Source organism: Chiloscyllium punctatum, chromosome 8 (genome assembly GCF_047496795.1).
Source record: "Chiloscyllium punctatum isolate Juve2018m chromosome 8, sChiPun1.3, whole genome shotgun sequence".
In the NCBI taxonomy this organism is placed as follows: Eukaryota; Metazoa; Chordata; class Chondrichthyes; order Orectolobiformes; family Hemiscylliidae; genus Chiloscyllium; species Chiloscyllium punctatum.
The window spans coordinates 6168127-6185509 of NC_092746.1; the positions used below are offsets into that span (position 1 = coordinate 6168127).

A 17383-nucleotide genomic window follows, 5' to 3' on the forward strand; every position below is an offset into this window, starting at 1 on the left:
TCCTGTAGCTTCTCCTGGGGAGTTTTCACACCAGGCCTGGTTCCTCAGACTCTGCCTCAGTTACTAGTGGCGTGTACCAGACTGGAGCCCACCTCTTGTGCCCACAGCGTCAGGGGTAACAGCATCAAGGCTGTGACATCTGCCATGTCCATCTTGGCCTCAAGGGATTTCTTCAACACTAGGCAAATGGCTGTCCTCGGGTTCTGACAGCCTTTCCAAATCTTCTCAGGGGCTGGTATGCTTTCCTCCTACTCAGGTTTTGAGGCTGCAGCTTTTATGTGTTCCACATGCTTGCTCAGGACCACCTCTCCTTCCTGAACTTTGCAAGTCATGGGACTTGACCTCACATCGACCATGCCTCTTACCCAGGCAGGGCCATTCCCATCATTCCTACACCAAACCTCGTCCTCTGAAGTAAACTGTCTCTCTCGTTTAGATGAGCCTTGTGTTTGGTATTATTGTTCCTGATGTTGTTTCACTTCCGCCCTCCTGGTGCAGAGTCATCTCCCGATTAGCAGCCCTGCTGGAGCTATCCCTGTAGTTGCGTGAGGAGTGGTCCTATAATCAAACAGCAACCAGGACAGTGAAGGTTAGGCTGTTCTTTAACACCTCCAAGAGTCTACGTACTGCAAAACATTATAGAATCCCTACAATGCAGAAACAGGCCTACACCGACCCTCTGAAGAACAACCCACCTAGACCCATTCCCCTACCCTCTTATCTTACACTTACACCTGACTAATGCACCTAACCTTACACATCCCTGAACACTATTGCTTATTTAGCATGGTCATTTCATCTAATCTGCACATCTTTGGATTGCGGGAGGAAACTGGAGCACCCAGAGGAAATCCACACAGACACAGGGAGAATGTGCAAACTCCACACAGATAGTCACATGAGTCTGGAATCGAACCTGGGTCCCTGGCATTGTGAGGCAGCAGTGCTAACCACTGAGCTACCGTGCCGCCACACTTGCTCAGAACCTTTCAATCATGTTTGACAAATGATCTCTTTGCACATTTAAACACTTTGAATGGGCATACACAACGACTTAAAAACCCATAAGAGCCGATGAAAGGATCAGCATAGTCGAAGTGTAACTGAGTCCAGGGTTTACCCAGCCATTCCCACAAATGTGGGAGAGCTGCTGACAGTAATCTTTGTCCTTGTTGACACTTTGGGCACTGTCCCAACAATGCGGTTATGTCAGCATCCAACTCTGGCCACAAACATTCTCACCAACATCTTCATTCTGGGAATCCCTGGTGAAGTTCAGGCAGTATCTAGTGGTGCCCTTTGCTCAAACGATCATTTTTCCTCCTGATAATATTATGCCATCCTCTATGGTAATCTGGTCTTGCCGGATCCAGAAAGGTTTCAATTGTGGCTGTGATGGCCCTTTTGTTTCTCCCATCACCACCAGCTGTTTTAGTTTTGCCAGTACAGGATCTTTTTTATGTCCATAGTCAAATAATGTCAGCGGTGACCAGAAGGATGTCCAAAAAGTTTAAAACCAGAACAGACTCTTCTTGTGGTTTTTACTGTTAGTGGGATGTGGCTCAAGGCATCCTTCATTTACACATGCATAGTACATGACACTGACTCAGCTAACTCCCAGAGCTGGCTCCTACAGTGAACTGTACCCCTGACACTCCTGTTTACATCTGTCAGCCAGGACTCCCTGATTGGGGCTGTTAACCTGGTCCAATCAGGGAACTCATATTCTATGAAGTCTATCTGACTGACCTCATTCTAATCACTACACCACCCACCCTAACCTCTGCATAACAAAATAACTTTTTCCTAGCTATCACCAGTTTTGAAGAAGGGTCATTGGACCTGAAACATTAACTCTGATTTCTCTCCATAGATGCTGCCTGATCTGCTGAGATTTTCAGAAATTTCTGTTTTTGTTTCAGATTTCCAGCATCTGCCATTCTTTTGATTTTTTGTTTGTAAAAGTAGGTATTCATTGTGAACTCAGTATATGCCCCTGCTAAAAATAAGAGCAACAGCTAAGCTGTTGGACCCAGGTCTTTTAATTCTCATACCTCAAGGACTGTTAAGATCTACAACTGTGTTTGCCTTTACCTTTCTGCCTGTGCCAATCACACCTCCTTTATAGGTTCATTACCTGTATTTGTGTGTTTGATGGTTGGATGTTCTATTTTATTGTTTTGTGTGGTATTTGTTAATAAAACTTCACTCTCTTTCACTCAAGAAAACTTAGCAATTGGCAGTCCTTCATTTTTGATCTGGTTTAGTTGAATTGCGATAGCTATATACCAAAAAAGGAAAACACAATAAAATTATTGTGCTGTGTAAACAAGAGAAGGTTAAAGAAGCAGAGATGCTGTGATCTTTCCTCACCTCACAAGACCATACCACAATTACACTGTCAGGACATCCTGTGCCCTGAATTATTTATACCCACAATAAGTTCAGCTCCATTTTATAATTTTTAACCATCCTGAGGCCAAATAAATTATGATCAATAAAAAAGCTACTACAATGTAGCTCAAGGGCTGAGCACAGAAAGCTGGAAGTAAGCAAGCAGGCACAGTGGGGTAGGGTTAAGTGGCAGACAGTTGTCAGGGACTGTCAAAGAGTTATAGGGAGAAATTTGTTTGCCTTGTGCTGCTTTGAATAATGTTAGGCAAGCATCCACAGATTCCCTGGGAGAACGCTGCACCACAAGCTTCTAGCTGCTTGGCATGCATGCAGTTTGTCATTGATAGCAATGAAGGACAAGCACATGACTGCAGGCAGTATTATCTGACCCTAGAGAACTGATGTTGTCTGTGTAGTGATGCTACACAACAAATACTCCCCGTTGACATCCAAGGAGTGAGCAGGAGATCAGAGTGTAGGTCTTTACTGCATTCGTCTCTCGGTATAGATTTTCTCTGAATATACAACCACAGTTTTCAAAATGTAATTGCACATACAATATATAAATAATCACACATTTAATTATTCGTTTCACTCAAAAGTTTCCATATTTGATGAAACCTTTGAAAAATATATTTTTAACAATCAGACTCACATCAAGAGCCACTGATTGCTTTGCCCAGGATTTCTTCACTTGGTTGTACATTATTGTATTGTTGATGCCAAGACCACAGAAGATGACAAAGGCCTAGAACCCGCAAAAGAAAACACAGGAATATTTCATAAGAAATCACACACAACTTTACTGTAGCAACTAGGTGAAAGACTTTCAACTTCTTGCGTCAATTAAGTATGTCTCATGAACACCAATCTAAATACGTAAATTTATCTCACAACTTTATTCATGAAGTTCTTTGTCATTTTATTTGGTTAGCAAGTTAATTTCTCATGTAACGATTTAATCACAGATTCTGAGTGAACAAACCATAGATTGCTTGCACAGATTCTGATTAAGAACTCAAATTCCAGAAGTAAGCAACATGTATTATTTCACTGGTACCATAGAGAGCACAGTGAGTCCGGATCTTGTCAGATTGTGACTAATGGACTGACATTATCTGCAACTGTCATCAATTGAAGAAAATAGCTGGACAAATTGCTATTCCAGCACACTGCAACATATGAAATGTGCATTAATTTTAGTGTGTTGGTTTGAGTAAATTGTTTAAGTGTGGATAAATTGGCTCTAATGTAAATGGAGTACAATTTATTTCTTTCACTTAGAAAAAGAATCTCAGCATCATGTTCCCTTTTAAAGTAATGCAAACAATTACAACTACCTTTATCAGACTTTAGATTTTTAGTTTCACCATGCATTAATAATATTCTGATTAATTTTTCATGGTTATTTGTCATAGGAAAATACAATCAATCCGAAAATCAACACTTGAAGTAGTATACAATATATACACCTGGAAATTCCTCAAAGATTTGCCCAGCCTCACAACTTTGAGAGGTGTTTCTTGGAACTGTTAATGACATGGTCTAAATACTGTCGGTACAGGATTTCAACAGAAGTTAGGTAAACTTAGGGAACTTGATGGAGTTTTGATTGTGAAACAATAAAGAAGCATAAGAATGCATGCAATTCCATTGTTTTTCTTCATTAAAGGGATCACTGCCTAACAATGGCTACTTGCTAACTAAGAAAATGAACTATGGTTATTTAATTATATCTGGTCAAGCTGAAACTGATCAGAAAAGTTTAATGCTTAACACTGGTTCCAAAAAGATAAAAATATTTTCAATTGCCTAAATCAGCATTCAGATCTCAATAAGCATAAAGTCTACTTTTTTCTACTTCATCCCTAACATCTTATCCACACAATTCCTTCATTTTGTACATGGCTAGCTCATATACTCAAACAATTTGCTTCATACTTCCACAAGTTACGAAACAACTTACTGGACAGAAGAACTATATTCTGTTCCGAAGGAACTGTGCTTCATAATCTCCATCAAGCATTAAAAGGTACTCTCTCTTCAGATGTTATACTTTTCTAAACACCATATTTGTACCCTCTGACATGAGTACATGCTTCACCAGAATATATATTTGCAAAATTACTTATTTGCTTTTTAAGGAATTGTAAGAGTGCATTGTGCCCCACGTCGAAATCACCAACACTGATCTACCTTTGGATGGGATATAAGTAATTTCCATGACCCATGTGAACAAAGACATCAGTCTGTCTGTGGCTTTTGAGGCTCTTTCATCATACTAGAATTTTGCTATGCCAGGACAAAGTACAGTAATAGCACATTGATGAAGAATGGTCCCTCAACATTCAAATCACAATAAAATTAGAAATCTGTTTCTAACTGGTTTACAAATTTTACACATGGCACACAGGGAAAACCTTCCCCCATAATTATTTATTATTGATTTATAAAAGCTCCGTCTTTAGGGCAATTACGTTACATACTGAATATTCATATGGTATCACAACCAAAGCACTAAAAGAAATACAGCTCTGATTCTGGTAATGATCAATCTATACCCTCTTTTACAGCAGTGTGGTTATTTGGTCATAGCTCATAGAATCTCTAGAATGCAGTTAGAGTCTATTCAGCCCATCCAGTCTGCACTGACCCTCCAAATAGCATCCTACCATATCCCCACATTTACCATAGCTAACCCACCTATCACAAACCTGGATATTACAGGGCAATTTAGCATGGCCAATCCACCTAACCTGCACACCTTTAGGCTGTAGTAGGAAACCAGAGCACCTAGAGAAACACACTTAGACACAGGGAGAATGTGCAAACTATACACAGACTGTCAACCAAGGCTGGAATTGAGTCTAGGTCCCTGGCGCTGTGAGGAAACCACTGAGCCACCTCTCATGACATAACATTCCTTTCTTTTAATGACATAAAAGTTACAATGCATTAAAATCACCAGAAACTTGGAGAGATAAGGCTTATCTCAATCAACTGTCATTCTTTAAATAGTTTAAGTCATGAATGAGTGAACCAATATCAGTATTTCTCTAGAAGTCCTGGACTTCTGATTTTTAAAAAATATGGTATTTATATAGTTAGTACAAGGAATCATTATAACTATTTTGCTTCTCATAGACATTGTCATACAAACAATCAATCATATTCAACCAATAAACAACAGACATTAACATTAAGGGACATTTTACAAATAATATCTGAACTCCAAAAGCCTTTTTAGCAGCTTTATGTTAAGTCTTACATTAGAAAAGTGCCAACATCATGTTTTATGCCACAGAATGGGATAAATACTGCGTTTTTGAACAGCTATGATAATATAGTATAGGAAAAGTAATAAACTCACCTCAAAGAGCCTTTGATCAGCATCATCAAACGTTTTTCTATCCAGCCTATTAAGAATTTGAGCAACTCCTATAGCAGAAAATAAATTTAAATGATCCACTGGTATTGTTTCTAAGATCTGAAGGACTTTCACCTTGACTTTATATGAGAGCAGGTAAAGCTCGTTACTATACCACACTGAGAGAGATTATAGATAACCTATTCCCAATCATTGTACATTAGGTGAAATAACTCATATTTTGAATATTACAATGCAAAATAAAATCAGTCACCATCAACAAATTTTGTAGAGGTGATTAGCCACACTAATCAACAGTTAATAAAATATTAATTTCTGGATTTCAGCAAGAAAATATAGTCAAGACAATGTAATGATACATTATAAAGCTTCAGCCTTTTTAACTCTGTACAGTGCTTCAGAGTTCTCAGACTCCATGGCTACTTAATAATGCTCTTTCCTTAATGCACAATTTTTTCTGATATGGCTCAGCTGGAAACAAGTATAAGAATGTACTGGGAACAATTTTACTATAAATTTGCATTTTGATTTATAAGTTCTCACATTTGTTATTCACAATCTAAAGTTTAATTCTAAACTTGTTTGATTAGTCACATAGACATTCCTCCCAAACTATCTCAGATCTAAACAGTTTCTGACTCCGCTTTCACATTAATTCTTCAAATTTAAGAGTGCCAGATTGTCCAGAATTCAAAATGAGCTAGTAACAGTGCCTTCACTCCTGTACAAACTAGAATGAGAACTGTGGCAAACCAGAAGAACTGCAATGGTTAAGGAAAATAGTATTGCCCATTAACAGATCAATACCATCCCAAAGACTAGAGTGAAAATGTGGACAACTATGCTAATAATGTAAAACACGCTATGATATGATAAGTAATAATAGTGCTCCTCATCATGAAAAAGAGTGCAAACTGGCTCCAATCATTTGAATACTCACCAGCAGAAAAACATTTAAGCAGTGCAGACTTCACACTGAAGCTTCAAGAAACCCAGCTTGTACAGCAGAAGCCCCTCATCACTATTTGTCAAGTCTATCCTGCTTGTTATATTTGTAGACATTTCATTGACTACCCATTCTGAGTGTGTGATTTCTCCTTTTGATATATATCTTCATAGATGATTATCAGTGTCAAGGTCTCTTTCCACTTCGGCAGAGATGTTGTGAAAAATAATTCACTATATTAAATGACATTCCCACATTTCATAAAAAAAATTAGCTGCCTATGCATATGGAACTAAAAGATATTATTTATGATACAAATTCCATGCATAGCCTTCAACTTATTCATAGATGCTAATTCAACTTCAGCACTCAGACTCAATCAGTTAAATCTGCACCAACTAAACCTGGCATCATCTCCAACTGAACAGCTGAGCAACTAACTTGGAATTGCACTTTTCCCCCACCACGATCTCTCACCAACATCCAAATTGAAACAGAAGCCAGTTGCTTCTGGATGTTGTCTGGAACCAACATTCTTGTGCAAAAAACTCAAACAAAATTGCATCATGTTTTCAAAGTGCGGCCTATAAGTGCACATTTGCATTGTGTGTTGAATCTGATGGGAAGATACAGCTACATACTGATTCAGATTTTTCCCAGATGCACACGCTGAGGAGGAAATCAGCATTAAAGGTTTTTTTTTTGTCGATAAAAACATGGTTAAATTTATATCTATGTCTCCACTCACCAATGATCTGATGATTACTGTTCCAGATGGGAACACACAACACTGAGCGAATGTGAAAACCAGACATCTGGTCTGCCTGAAAAGTAAACAGGCAGTGAAAATATGAGGATCATTAACATTTTTATTTTTTTCCAGAACATGAAAGATACTGCATTATCTTCATGACAAAATGTATTCTGTGGCAATGTAGCCTGATTATTTAAAAATATTGACTGGATGGCAAAGATGTTTAACACTGTCTTCTTCCTTTCTTAGTTAATGGGATCAAAGTCTATGATTAAGGTGAAGCATGTTTAGCCACTATCTGTGAAGCAGGTAATCATAAGGCTTGTATTGATAATGGTGCCTTATCATATGAGACATTTCAAAACACGGTGAAGTATTTTTCAAATGCAGTAACTGCTGTTCTGTAGGCAAGTAAAGCAGCACTAAATGTCACCAAGATTGCAAAAATAACGAAATAAATGTTTTTAGGTGGCAGTGGTTAACAGAGAAAGAGGACTGTTTCCTTTTTTTCTTCAAATGGTGTCACATAATTTCTAATGTTCACCAGAATGCTACAAATCGTAGGATGGAACTCAGTTTTAATATCTTTTCCAAAATACAGTACTAGATTAGAGTGGTGCTGGAAAAGCACAGCAGTTCAGGCAGCATCTGAGGAGCAGGAAAATCGACGTTTCGGGCAAAAGCCCTTCATCAGGAATAGAGGCAGAGTGCCTGCAGGGATCTCTCCACCCTGTTGATTTTCCTGCTCCTCGGATGCTGCCTGACCTGCTGTGCTTTTCCAGCACCACTCTAATCTAGAATCTGGTTTCCAGCATCTGCAGTCCTTGTTTTTACCAAAATACAGTACTTACAAAAATGCGTATCCACAATGACATGCCAGCCTAGGATACATATCTAAATCCTGGTTATTATTACAGATTATAAATTATGTATATATTATAAATTGAATCAAGTTAAAACTGCTTGTAATACAAGTTAAAAAATTAAATAAAATTATTATACGTTACAGTTCTAATTCACTTATAGGGAATTATTTTAAATCTGAAACAAGAGTTGCGAACTACAGACATATTTGAATCCAACTAAAATCTACTAAAGTTTTACAAACAACTACATCATTTTATTTCTTGATTTAATTGTATCCCTTTTCCCCAAATACCTTTTTATACACTACACTAACTATTTACTGGACACTACTATATATCCCCTGTGGTTTGAGAAGTCCTCAGCCACAGACTAGTTCAACAGATCATTTGATGCTGTAATTATACTGTTAGACTTTACACTATAAATTAGCTCATTTGAAATTCCAATAGCATTTTCATTTGAATTTTTAAAAATGCAAAATGTGGATATTCAAAACTGAATGAATAAATTGGGCAATTCACTAAACAAAAATGGAAAAAAGTTAAGAACTACCAAGGAGCTCTTCAAGTCTCATCTCTACCACCTCCCCGCCCCTCCCACCCCCCCAACATTGGAATTACTTGAGCAGACGTCCCTCACCTTGCCGAAGCACAACAAAACTTAAACACTGCCTTTCCCCAACCCAATTAAATTCACACCATATGAAGAAAAATACGATTATTGTTCCTAACAAAGTCAGTCCCCCACAGATACTATTGCAAATGCTAAGAAAAACTTTTGCTACAAGTTAGGTAATACCATAGATGAAGTCTCAACTGGAAAACTGTGGTTCCTTATAACTGCTTTATCATTATCTTTAAATACACAGACTATTTGGAATCAGGACCAGTTCGAATTTGGCAATAGTTCAGTAATAAAGTTGATGCTCAGTGCTCATTACAATCTCACCCCAGCCACACAAAAAAGAAAAAAAAATTACAAATATGCAGAGCCTCATCACATCTCTCAAAAACATCCCAAATTATTCAGTGCAAAATGAATCACTGTGAACCGCAGTCACTGTTCTGCAGGTGAACACACCAGACTTTTTTCTTTGTGTAACAATGTCCCACAAACAGAAACAAACAATTAGTGAATCTATTGTGTTGGTCAAAGGAAGGCTAGTATACTACAGATAGCATTGCAAGGTCTCTGACATCCACCAGTTCTGATAATGGATTCATTAGTTTGACTTCTCATTCACCTATATCTATGCAATATCTGACAATACAGATCTCCTTTTAATACTGCAGTAAAGTCTACATCACTTAAGAACTGAACCCCTACTTGTCAAAGCTTGTATTCCTGTGATTTCCTTTCAAGGCTAGCAAGTGTGCAGAAAATTAGACGTTTTTGAATGTTTCTTTTGTTAAAGGAGAAATTTATAGAGATATTTATCCAATTATAGGGGAATCTGCCTCATCATTAGAACATGCTGGTGATCACTGGTGTGATTATCCATTTGTGGGGGACTGGCAAAATTTATCCTTGTCATTCCACACATGGTGAATTCTCTTTGTGTGGACTGCATATTCTCTGATTGTTTGTATTCTGCTTGTACAATAAGGAGATACCTTGTCCAAATTTTTCCATTTTTATGTAAAACTATATTTAAGAGATGGATTTGTATTTGATATTTATGCAGAATAGCTAGGTTGAGGTTCAGTAATTCTTTTTGACTGAACTCCTTGTGCTGACTGTATGGCTTTAATCACAGACAGAGCAGCTGCTTTAATATTACATAGATTTTTCTTCATTTGCAGCAGTCAAGTCTCAGAAGAGTTGTAAAACCTGGCATCAGGATTTTGAGGAGGAATTGGGGCACAGCTACTGACATCTCTTTTTGTAATCACTGCTCTATCTCTTGCAATTGCGGAAGTACTGATCTGATGGAAGCGACATTACTATAAATTATATCCTGTGAACTCTTACTGCATCCAGAGTGAGCGAGAGGTGCTCAGCTGTGCACTAAATAAATGTGAAAATCTGAGAGACAGCCTTTGAACCCTGGATTCCGAAAAACCTTTGTTACTATGGCGATCTGTTTTTTTTTCGTTTTTTTACGGGTACAAATTGTTCTGCACATAATAAAACAACATGTCAAATACATTTACTTGTGCATGATATCACAGTGCTGAGCATCTGGAAGAAGCTTTCAGTGTGCATTGATTCATTATGAGAAGAGATTCATTCTGTAGCTATTAGTTTCTAGATTTACAGTGGCACTCTGACTGACTCAGGCTCTGCAATTTTTACAATGATGCATATATCTGAACTTCAATTCAGCTATACAGAGAATGCCGACTCTGTGTCATCACACTGCCACCTTTTGTTGCTTGGAGACACAGCCGAGATTTTAAGTTGATTCTACTGTAACATCAGGTCAAATTTATGCTGCAACTGAATGAAGAAAAAGATACAAATCATTAAAACTGAAGTATAAGAATATTGTGACAGATGTTGTTCTTGTGTCATATACACCAGGAATGGTCTATGTGGTTCTCTTGATTGATTCCTATTATTGTAGCATAAATGAGCAGCAAGTCAGTCTATTCTGTCCATCTGAGGTTTCTATGATCTTGGAGGCAAAAAGGAGACTAGCCTCCCTCCTTTTCATCACTCTAATGTTCCGCTGTGCGGAATTCCCCAGTACATTTTTTATTAGGATTTGTAATTGGCTAGCCTTTATTTTAAAAATGGGCACTATCACGTGAATGATAAGTATTAATGTGCTAAACAGCCAACAATGTGTGGCCAGGAGAAATTACTTCTGATTTGCACATCATGGCAAGTTGCTGAACAATTTATGCAGCTTCATAGTTGCCTTCCTATCAATGACTTTGAACCTTTAACCTCCCTACGGGTTTCATGACGTTGCCGCATTTGGAAATGAACTGCTGATTAAATTCATCACACAATATTAAGTCAAGGGATTAGTAACATGAGTACACTTTCAACAATGTGGTAATTGTTAATGACTTCCAATCAACTCCTCTGGCCTAGAAAGTGAACAATTAATAGTGTGGAGTTGTGAATTAGATTACTTACAGCGTGGAAACAGGCCCTTTGGCCCAACAAGTCCACACCGACTCTCCGAAGAGCAATCCACCCAGACCCATTCCCCTAAACCTAACACTACGGGCAATTTAGCATGGAATTATTGTTGGAAAAAGAGATCCGTCTTTCTTTGACTTAATCAAATCATTTGTTTCCACTATTTTTTAAGGACCAGATTAGAAATTGAATTCATTCCAATTTATCTACCCTCTACTTAGTACCTCCTCCATTTATTTCCCAATTCATTTCAATATACTCCATGCCCTGGCTTTGCAATTTCCAGCAACTTGGAGGGCAAAATATAAATTGTGCTGAAGAGTGTAGTTAAATATTAAATTAATCAAGAACTCAGTGAGATGCTCCAATTTTGTAGCATTGAGTGACAAAACAGTTTAATTTATCATAGTTGAATGTTTCTTAATCACTCAACAGCTTTTTTCTATTTTAAAAATCCATCTGGCAGACTGCATCTTTTTGGCAAGCTAGATTTAAAACATCACCTTTAGAAATGGTAATACTGAGAGGTTCATCCTCAAAAACCCATACTCATACACCGATTGATCATTCCAAAGCCTATCCGGGTCGATTTTCTTTGCTGATCAATAAGGGTGAGTGATATCACATTCTAGGGGGATCAACAAAAGATAACCAGATTAAACAGCTTTGATTATTAATACAAAAGGTAAATTATATAAATGAAAATAATGGATTACATTTTAAAGTTTAACACCCTTGTTAAACTAGATGTGGAGGAAATGCGTTGGTAGATTGGAGAAATTGGACCATTTCCTTTAGAAGAATAAATTTAAAAAGAGTGAACTGTCGAGTATCATGAGCAGTCTGGACAAAGTAGATAGTTCTTCAGATTAACCTGAAGACCCTGTCTTCTCAATCTCACCTCTTGCTTGAGGCACGAAGATCATTGACAGTTATCTGAAGAAATGAAATTTGCAAGGCTATTGAGAAAGGCAGGGATGTGAAGTTAGGTGAGTTGCTCATGCAGAGAATGGACATAGATGCATTGGGTGGACTCACCTCCTTCTCTGCTGTAACCATTCTATAATTCAATGTTTCTTAGAATGGCCATAACAATTAGATCCCAAAACAATGAGAAGGAATTTTGTTGGCTTTTTGTGAGGTGAAAATACGTTAATGCTCTCCATTCACTCTTACATTCTAAATTGCATTTGGTTAACTAATCTTGACATGGTCTTGAGCAGCTCAGCAAAACCAAACAGTACAGTTTCAGATGTCTGTCAGCTGGATGTTCTGGGTGTGTAGTGACAGATGGGATTCTACAAAGCCAGCAGTGGTTACATTTAGTGGAAAGTGTTTGAATGTGGATGAGTCACATGTAAAAATATGAAATGTTGATCGATCAATGTATAACTGAACTGCACAATCCATAAATAATATTGTACATTAAGATATGTACATAATGCTTCCATTGATTTCAAGAAGTCTCAAAACACTTCACAGAAAATTATGTACTTTTGAAAGGTTTGTAATGTAGATAAACAGTGCTTGCACCATATGGCATTCAGGAGAAAGAGGAGTTAATAGATTGTTTCATGATTGATTCTTAGAACAGTAATAACTGCTTAGGAACCAACCAGAGAGCAAACTATACTAGACCTGATATTTTATAACAAAATAGAATTAATTAATGAGATTACAATGAAGGAATTCCTAGGTATCAGTAACCATAAGATATTTAAATTTTATTCCTGTTTGAGTGAGAGCAAGGTTGGTCCAAGACTTGTTTTTTAAACTTTAAAAAAAGGCAATTATGAGGGCATGAAGGCTAGCTTAGAGGTGGCAGGCCTTTGAGGGGATATTTCAGATTACACAGCTTATCAAATTTTGAAAATGCAACGGAAAGATCCATAATATGTGGTTAAATAAAAAGATTAAAGATAACATCAAACTTACAGAAAAAGCAGATGAGAAGATTGAAAGAATATATATTTAAAGAAGAATAATTAGAATAAGGAGAGAAAAAAAGAGAAAGTTACATCGAAATATTAACAAAAGCAGATAGCAGGAGCTTCTGTTTATGTTTTAAAAAAAGATGGTATACAACTTGATCAGGTATTTTGCACTGGCCGTCATCATAGAGGACACAAGGAATATAAATACAAATAAGTGAGGTTGCAGTGTTGTGCAGTGAGGAAAGGTTTAGGTCTCACACATGGCTTGCATCTGGGGAACTACAACAGGATGTCAGGCATCGAGCAAGGCCATAAATGTCATATCGCTTTTCAGGAAGAGGAGGAAGAAAACATCCTCAGTTTTACAAATGCTGGTAAGATGCGCCCTTTCTTTTCTACCTAAAAGAGACAAGGGCAAATTTCTATTAGGATATCACTATGACACCAATGCTCCCATTTCAAAGCTTCAGCTTCCACCCTCTTGTAATCAGATACGGTTGACCACATGTTTAGCTGCAGGAAGGAGCCCATGATTCTTCTTTCAAGAGATTATCAACCACCTACATTTCAGTTTTTTGTTTAATTTTAGAAGTGCTTGTTGCTTTCTAGAATTTTTTTCTGAAAAATCGCTGAAGTCCGAAGGGATGATATGTCACTTGACTGCAAGGATTTTGTAGAGACCGTGTTCTCCCAGAGATGGGTGCTGAATTACATATCCACCCACTTTATTTGCAGCATGACATGTAGAATGAGAGAATGTAACTCAACACATGGCAGGGAATGGAAAAAGATGAGGAGAAGGAGAGTAAGAAAAGGTATCAGCAGGTGGTCAGACCCACCCAGAGAGTTTATGAAGCAAATCTCTGACCTGAACCTCAGCGAGGAACAGTGTGTGTGATATCTCTGTTTTACTAAGGACATTCTCCTGAAATCTGCCACCCACTGCAAGCACAACAACAGTATCAAAACACAGGGAGAGCAGCATGGCCAATTGTTGTGAAGGTAAACTTGGCCATAAACCTTTACGCGTATGGCTCCTTCTGGGCTGGAGCAGGCAAAGTAACATCTCTCAGTTTGCCATCCAATGTTTGTTATGAATCCAAGTTTATAACGTATTCCATTTTGAGATTCTCTCTTTAATTCTCGAAGAAACAGCACAGAGGTGCAGGTCACATGATCTGCTTCAAATTCTCCCTGACAACAAGACAGAACCAAAAAAAAACTTGATGACTATGGTAACAGGAAGGGCCAGGGTGAGATTTACTCAGAACATAGTGCAAAATGACTCCACCTTAATTAATAAGGCAAAAGCAAGTGTGTTCACGGTAGACAGACTATCAATCTCCAAGGTGTTGGACAGAAAGAGAGAGGGAGCTGTCATAGAGAAAGACAAAAGACTGCAGCCAGTATGGATAGCAAAGAGGAAAGTGAACTTCCAGGCAGAAATCTGGAAGGAAAGATGGTGTCTTATCATCTGTGACATTTTCTTGCAATACAGTGAATTCAGAAGACTTGTCCTGGTTAGGGGGAAATGTGCTGCCAGATTGGGCCTTCCCAATATTAGGTTTGAGACTTCGCTGGAATCTGTGAGAAATGCCTTTGGATGGTCACTTGGCATTATGACTCAATAGAAGGATGGAAGGGAACCCACTGGAAAATGTGAGCAATGTTGGACGGATTCCTGTAAAAATTGCAATTTTACGAATAGAAGGCAGTCAACTATATAACGGGGTTAGTGATTATGTCCATACCTCAGAGTCAGGAGCCCTGGGTTTAAGTCCCATCTGCTCCAGAAGTGCATAAGAACATTTGTGATGAATAGATTGATGAGGAAAATGCCTATAATTATGGCATGGGGTTTTCAGGTATGCTGTAGAGTTGTAGAAGGGGGACACTTTTTCTGACATTTAGTGTGTTACTTGCCTGCTAAATGCTATTCAGTCAGTGTTGCTTTTCTTATTCTTTCCTGGAATGTGAGCATACTGGCAAGGCCAGCACTTGTTACTCATTCCCAACTGCCCTTGAATTGAGTGAATTGCTAGACCATTTCAGAGAGCAGGTAAGAGTCAACCTCATCATTGTGGATCTGGAGTCACATATATACCAGGTAAGGGCACTCCTCCCCCAATAAAAAGAAATGGGCATTGGTAAACCAGGTTGGTATTTATAATTATTGAAGAAAGTCTCGGTAATACTGCCATGAAACTATCTTTCGACTGTAGATTTCATTAATTGTTTGAATTTAAATTCCACCAACAGTTGTTTGAGATTTGAATCCTGTCCATTGAGCATTTGTTTGGGCTGTGAATTATAAATCCAGTGGCATTACCACAATACCATGGTCTCTCCTGTCTTTGTTACAGTAGACGTCTTAAATGTTGAAATCTTGTCATGTGAGCCTTCCAGTCACTGGAAATTCAAACATTTTTAAAAAGTTATTGGTCTTTATAGGACTCAGAAAGTGTTGTAGAAGGGAGGTCACTAATGTTCTACACTTCAACAAAACACTTGGCATTTCCATGTGGCAGAGGATGGCTCCAAGCTCTGAGCAAAGCCTTATGCCAAGCTGACTCCTGTATTCCCGCACATTCTCTGCAGGTTTTTGGACGGGTCTGACAATGCACCAAGCATAATTGTGCATATGCATCACTGATGCTGTCAGTTATTCCACCAAGATCCTCACTTCCAGCAGATTTCATGTAAAGTCACACCTCCCAGAGAGGCAACACGTGTGCGAACCTTTCTGTCTCCTTCGGCATCTCATCACAGATGACTCACCTACTGCAGATCCTATCCAAAATTTCCTTTTAAAATACATACATTGTTTGGATATGAACTGGTGGCTGTAAGTGTGAGAGCCCATTTGGTATTGCTTTATCATTTCTGTCATCCTGCTCTTTCAGCCTTTTCTTTTCCAATACTGCTTGACCCTGGTGGCAGTTTTGGAGGACTGAATGGAGAAGGAACAAGAGTAGGGTTATTGTGAGGGGAGGTAGAGGTCTATACTTATACAGTCTGAATCTTGGAAATTAGAGAGGAGTGTGGGCTAAGTGGGAAATAGCATGTGAGGAAGAGGACTGGATATGAGGACCCTGTCACCTTCAGCTGTTTCAGCTTCATTGCTAGCCACTACCTCAGTGATGGCTGCTCCAATAATGAGCAGCATCTTGCCCCATTCAGGAGAAGACACGCAGCCAGGCTGTTCTCCACCCCACCTCACCAGTTCAATGCCACTAATGCCAGTTATGTTCACTTTCTCTTGCCAGAATGTGTCAGTCAGAATGGCGTAACATGTCAAAGCAATATGGCTGTTGGGGGTTGAAAAGCTGCAAGTATGTGTACAAGCTGTGAAATATGGGTTTGTGGCAGAGTACAAGTTGTGATGGTGAGATGAAGTGTTATGTTGGCTATGAGTGTGATTGGTATAAACTGTGGATAGGTGAATGTTGAGGCTGCAGTGTACTGAAGAGTGCATGCCAGTTGGTAGCACTTCAATATCATTCACTGACCTTGACCACTCATATGAGGTAACCGAATTTCCGTCACCATTTCATCAAGGACTCCCGATATTCAATAATAAGTTATCTGGTCACATTGGCTCCTAAGAGTTTGTCTGGGTGTTCCAGGCTTCCTGTGGAAAGGTGATATCTCTTGTCCTCTGCATTTGCCCTCAGTGCAGTATCAAAAAAAAATCTTACCCCATATCTCTAGTGTGTTGTATCATTCCTAGGTATAACTCACTTTTACAGTGAAGATAATTTTAATCAACCTGTTCAGACATGTTATGACAACTTCCAACATTTCAACTGCAGTGCACCTGGTGTTTAATTAGTACTTAAATAACCTGTACTTATGCTAGTCTCTCTGAAGTTTGCACCTACTGCTCAGGTGTTCAGCCATTTCACAGCATCATGAACTGGCAGCTCACTATAACCATTTAACCAAATACCTTTGGGTATTTTCAAATATTGTGGCTTTCATCTTTAATGGATGTTAAAGATGTAAGA

At 38.4% G+C, this 17383-nt stretch overlaps 1 protein-coding gene across 6 annotated transcripts in view; it reads right to left on the reverse strand.

The window, feature by feature from the left end:
* Nucleotides 1-17383, reverse strand: part of LOC140480351 (dual 3',5'-cyclic-AMP and -GMP phosphodiesterase 11A-like) — a 298779-nt gene that overhangs the window by 103471 nt on the left and 177925 nt on the right. For all 6 annotated transcript variants that reach the window (XR_011961277.1, XM_072575100.1, XM_072575098.1 and 3 more), the window contains 3 exons: nucleotides 7477-7552; nucleotides 5765-5832; nucleotides 3050-3142 (listed from right to left, as the gene is read on the reverse strand). Coding sequence is in view for 5 of the 6 variants with exons in the window: in XM_072575100.1 (XP_072431201.1) it covers nucleotides 3050-3142; nucleotides 5765-5832; nucleotides 7477-7552 (237 nt within the window). In the remaining variant the exon portion in view is untranslated. The remainder of the gene's footprint in view (nucleotides 1-3049; nucleotides 3143-5764; nucleotides 5833-7476; nucleotides 7553-17383) is intronic.